This window comes from Glycine max, chromosome 7 (assembly GCF_000004515.6).
Source record: "Glycine max cultivar Williams 82 chromosome 7, Glycine_max_v4.0, whole genome shotgun sequence".
Taxonomy (NCBI): domain Eukaryota; kingdom Viridiplantae; phylum Streptophyta; class Magnoliopsida; order Fabales; family Fabaceae; genus Glycine; species Glycine max.
The window spans coordinates 30,227,352-30,233,351 of NC_038243.2; the positions used below are offsets into that span (position 1 = coordinate 30,227,352).

General features: G+C 38.0%; 1 protein-coding gene across 1 annotated transcript in view; it reads left to right on the forward strand.

The window, feature by feature from the left end:
- Positions 1-132, forward strand: part of LOC102665504 (keratin, type II cytoskeletal 2 epidermal-like) — a 47,239-nt gene extending 47,107 nt beyond the window's left edge. The window contains exon 6 of the mRNA XM_026129120.1: positions 45-132. Within this exon, the coding sequence (XP_025984905.1) occupies positions 45-132 (88 nt within the window). The remainder of the gene's footprint in view (positions 1-44) is intronic.
- The last annotated feature ends 5,868 nt before the right edge of the window (positions 133-6,000 follow it).

Consider the following 6,000-nt stretch of genomic DNA (forward strand, 5'->3'; position numbering starts at 1 on the left):
ATGTGGTGGTAGCAATGTCGATGGTGATGGTGATGTGGTGGTAGTGATGATGGTGGTGGTGGTAATAGTGTTGGTGGTTACGGTGGTGGTCACAACGATGGTGGCGGTGGCAGTGGTGGCAGTAAAAAGTGACATTGTCAAATGTGAGAAATGTTTGAATATGTGGCTTCAAAAACAAGTCAAGTTGTTTTTTTTTTTTTACTTTCTTTTTTGTTTTTTAAACAAAATTAAATTCACAAAACTTTTTTCTTGGTTTTGAAAATGAGTGTAAATTTGTTTCAAAAATAATTTAAAATCATTAAACTCTATTTTTGTTAAGCACATTTTGTTTTGAAATCTGCATTTGAAAATCAAAAACCAAAAAATCACAACCAACCCAAACAGGACCTTAGTTCCAATTTTTTTTAGCTCGAAATATCACTACTTGAAAATACCCAATGACATTTACAAAAGCATAGAATGCTAAACAAAGACCGTGCCAACAATGCCTAACAAATAAACCATAGCAACTCAGGTATGCAAACTCAAAGCTAAAAGGCTACTCATATTAGCAATCCTAAGACTACAACACAAAAACAACCTCCTATTACAAAAAAAACATGAAAGAGCCCTGAACTTTTCTACATTTTCCTCTTTTTTTATTCCTTCTAGGCCAACATCTGTCTATTAGCAACCCAAAACAACCACAATGAAGCTGAGTAAATAAGTGTTGTGCAAAAGAGCTCACTTAGAGGTAACAAGTATGAGGAGAGCAGTGTTGCCTAAAGAAACTCTAGTAGTTTGGATACTATTACACATTGCTACAAAAAAATGCATTTTACGTCGGTTATTTTAGACACACGATGTCGGTTATGAATCGTCGTTGTAGCACACATCGTAAAATGTGTTAGCCTCTACAACGATAGTTCCCTGCCCGTCTTAGAATGTTGCACATTCTAATACGGTTTTGGAAATGAGACCATCTTAGAATGTGCTTCATTATAAGTCGGTCTCATTTCCAAAGCTGTTAGAATGTGGATGTTCCACATTCTAAGAAGGTTTTGGAAACGAGACCGTCTTAAAATGTTGCAAATTCTAAGACGGTTTTTGATAGAACCGTCTTAGAAAGTGTTTTTTTTAAAATGTCATTTATTTTCGTTGCCCACTATATCACAATCCAGACAAATACATTATTATTAGTTGCCTAATAATAATTTGCAAAATGTAAAGGCTTTTTAGTCATGTGTAACTAAAGAAAGCCCTTTTATATATATAGAACAAGCTTTTCATATATTAATTAACCCAATGAACAAGCAATGTGCATATATATTACTGCTATATATGATTTAATTTAAACTCAATTTGCAAAGTGAGTTTGACTTTGCAGTGCTCAATAAACCAGCCCAATAAGCTCTAATGACTTGTATCTCTATCCCCATGCATCAATTGTAGACCAGCAGGAGGTCCATGTCAGACCAACACAATATGTTCCCCTCTTTGTTACTTGTTAGTCGCTTTATACGACTAACTTTTGTATATAAATCATTTTCCAAAACTTGTATAGTTCCCTAAATTATGGTTATTTTGTAGTGATTTTTGTAAATAAGTTTTGTTTTATGGATAACGCTGTCTCTAGAACATGTCCATTGGATTTAATAATGAAATATGTGCAATTCCAGGTGAAAAAGAGGCTAAGTCATGAAGTGCCAAAAGTGATAGTTGAGCTTAGCTCAGCAGTTGGACTAAACACGCATCCACCGCTAAGCGCAGCTTCAGCATGCTTAGCGCAATAGAAGAATCTGGCAGGGAATCAATATCAAGGTCGTGCACTAAGCGTGAGATCAGTGTGCTAAGCGCAACAGGTGCTTTCAGCCAGGCTAAGGGCGAGACTGGCGCTAAGCCCAATTCCACTTACCCGCGCTAAGCGTGAGGGTGGCGCTAAGTGCAGCGTCGCGATTTTAGAGCCTATTTAAAGCTTGTCTTATGCAGAATTAGGGTACAGCTTTTACACAGCTTTTACACACTTTAGAGAAGACCCAGGGCATAGAATTCCACAGCAGCCACAATGCCTATTTCGGGAAAAGAGATCTGGAGGCAGCAAGAGGAGCAACTTTTGTTGAGATACCTAGGTTTTGTAAGCTTATTATTGTTAGGGTTTCTTCTGTAATGGCTGGATGAACACCCTAGTTGAGGATTTCTAATGAGCAACTGATGTAAATACATAATATCTAATTGATTGTGTTTTATGTGTTTAATGCTTCATTCAATGCTTGATGTTTGTATGTTTTTGGATTGATCGCCCATTTGTGTGCATAGTTAGGTGACTTTAGCATTGGGAAATGTACTGTTGCCTTAGAACTTGATTGAAGCAGGATCAAAACTTAGTCTTACATGAGGGATCTGCGGGTTAAGTTTTGGTTTTAATTATGCTGTTTAGTTTAGGGAAATATATTTCTATGCATCAGCTTGTTTGTTAGAAAGACCCAACATTTCTACCTACTGCTGTCATTTTATTTACCTTGCATTTTATAGTTTTTAGCATAAAAGTTAGTTTAAATTCTGTTTGAAATTATCAATCATACATGTTCTCTCAACAATGCTTCATTTCTGAACTTAATTTAGGCTAACATTAGTTCCCTGTGTTCGATACTCGGATTCATCCGTTTTAATTTTTAAATACTTGACGATCTAGTGTGCTTTCCGGCAAATCGGATTTCCCTTGAATATATTTGAACGAAGAAAAAGTGGAACAAAAAGTAACCGCAGGGGAAATCCAACATTACCCACAATTAAATTATCACCTGCATTCAATGTGTACTGAAACAATTATGATGAGTAATGTTCTATATTAACGAGTTGAAGAGAAATCGACTACACTATAATTTCTTATTTAAGAAATCCTCCATGACAAAGAAGTTATAACACAAATCTCCCACACATTTCTTTCTAATGTCATAGTACTGCAGTTAGAATAACAAAATATGCACAAGTTTGTTAGTACTGCATTATTTTCATTCATCTTGGTCATACTATTGTTTTTCTATATCTTACATTTACATCGTAAGCGATGGTCATGATCCAATTGAATATCTTATTGCAAGCATATAACGAAGATACGCATGTTTCTTCAACTTCAGTGCCTGAAAAATGGAATGCAAATTAAGAGTGTCAATGAACACAATTAATATTTGTCTAGCGTAATAAATTGGTATAATTTTGTCCTGGTGAAAAGGGAAAAGAATTGAGGAAGTTATTCATACCGTAAGCTTCTATGGCCTGCTTGCATGGTGGGATCAACTTGTTGATGCTGTCATAATTAGCCTTTTTAACTAGTCCCCTGTCTAATTAGTTTGCATATGCCTGGTACTAAATTTTAGGATTGGTTAACCCATTGCCAATAACTAAACCCTGTTTATTATATGGGATCAAAGGAATCAATACAATGAAAATAAAAACAATTAACCTTTCATAGTTATACTATAAATTATGAGATAGTAATTAAAGACCTTTAGATTTATATATATGAATTCCTTCTTTTGTTTTGTTTCCTTGGTGAACCCTAGATGCAAGAGCTAGACTGTAGTGTCCAGCATATGAATCTCTAAGTAGTTGTTGTCATATATTTGAATCTCGAAGCATTTGTTTTCTAAACCGCGGGATCGATAGGCTCTGAATATCCAGCTTTGGATCTCTCTAATGGGACTGGAACAGGCGAAGACATTGGATTGATGGGGCGAGTTAGCCCAACAGGAATGTGGTCGTCTAGATCGTACCTGCAAAAAGATTTGGTGGACCCCTATACATTGATTAGACCGAAACCAATAAAAGCCATGTATGTGATCGATCGAGCTACCCGCATTTTTGTTTTGCTTTATCTAGCAGGGGTTTAGCTACTTGTTTATATTTCTTATATTTCTAGCAACATTGGGAAAAAAAGGGCAAATTTACGCAAAGGGGTCACATTTAAAAAATATTTACGCAAAGGGGTTTATTTTGTAAATATTTACGCAGGGGGTCACTTTTTGGATGGAACCCGCCAATGGTAATGGCGAGAAAGCATGAGCCGACATTGCCAACAGCGATACAGTGCACTGGCTAGAGGGTGCCGCCAGTGGCACTAGCGATACTGGCTGACGTGGAGGGAGTCGCTTTCTCCATTGGCGAGACAACCACACATAGGGTCTCGCCTCTCCCATTGGCGAGACACCTTCACGGAGTTGTTGAAGTGGTTACGAAATTTCTGCGAGCGTGTTCGGCGGCGACGGCGGAGAGGTGTTTGAGAATGCTGGTGGTGTTGGCCACGTGCGTGGAGGGTCGGGCGGCGATGACGGAGGAGCCGTGGTGTGTTGCGGCGGTGGTGGAGAGGATTACGAAGGCGTCAAAGGCTGCGGCGGCGGACGCGGTGGCGGTGCTGTGGAGCTTGTGCTGTTTATGCAAGAACGTGAAGGTGAAAGATGACGTGGCAAAGCGAAATGGCGTCGTGGTGGTTTTGTTGGTTATGCAGAGGGGGTGGGAGGAGCACGTGAGAAGCATGTGCGTGGATTTGATTAAGGTTTTGAAGGGTGCGCGTAAGAACGGGTTGGGGTTGGAACTAGGATGCTACGACACAAAAACCACTCATATAAAACCTTGCTAATGTTGTAATATTGATTAAGTTGAACCAACTTTTTGATTTTTAGTGAATAGTTGAACCATCGTTTTAGCATGCAACAAAAGAATGTTTTATGTTGGTTAACTTTGCTCTTATCGATCTTTTCTTTTTAGTATTAGAAGGAAAGAAAGAAATGGAGAAAAAATGTATATGGTAGAGAGAATAATATTTGAACATAACAAAGTAGAAGGAAAACAAATTTCATTTGATATCAGTATTTTTTTTCAGTTTTTTAATTTGGGTATACAGTTTTTGTTTGGATATAGATTAAAGATAAGTTCTAGCAAATCAAGGTCACGGTGATAAGTTTTTATGACCTAAGTACTTTTCTATTTTTTGGTCTTTAGGATCTAATTAAATGCTTTGATGCATAAATTTTTAGAGTAAGAAGTGGTTTTGAACTTTTGGGTTTTTGAGAAAAAGGTTTTTCATATTTGTTCAACCAGAAATAGGTTCTATAGTTTTCAGAACTTCGTTATAAGACTGGAGAAGAAACTGTGTTTGTTAACATGGAGTGGCCCTCTGAAACAATGCATTGTGCACAATTATCCTTGTATTTTCTCATATATGAAATTGGAGACCCGTGAAGGTGTCTCGCCAATGGGAGAGGCAAGACCCTATGTGTGGCTGTCTCGCCAATGGAGAAAGCGGCTCCCTCCACGTATCGCTAGTGCCACTGGCGGCACCCTCCAGCCAGTGCACTGTATCGCTGTTGGCAATGGCGGCTTATGCTTTCTTGCCATTACCTTTGGCGGGTTCCATGCAAAAAGTGACCCCCTGCGTAAATATTTACAAAACAAACCCCTTTGCGTAAATAGTTTTTAAATGTGACCCCTTTGCGTAAATTGGCCAAAAAAAAAGAGACAAAACGTCGAATGGCTAAAAGCCTTATTTATGTATGCAGAAAGTCTATACTTAACACACTCAATTGGAAGCTAAATCCTCACAAGCTTCGAAACCTTTTTACTACACCACACCTGCTACCCACTTTCTTTGTTATTGGTTCAAAAAAGCCTAAACATTCCTTTTCTTATTCTTACTCTGCTTCATTCTATGGCTGCTCTTTAATATGTTCTAAAACCGTCGACCCTTGTTTTTACTTATTCATCAACGGAGGATAGAGCTTTTCTTTTTTTGCTTTCCTATGATATGGATTTGGTTGATTCTCCTATGGTATCGACTGCCTTTGTTCAACTGAGACTTCAGCGTCCGTGGATTCTCTAGTAGCTGCTCTAGTGTCTGCTTCATCGGGTGCTGAATCAGATGCTTTATCTGCATGGTTTGAAACTCTTTGAAAAAGAAACTGCTTTGCCTAGGAATTCTAGGTTGAAAGCCCTCTTTGACCAAAACCAAGAACATAAGTCTTGATC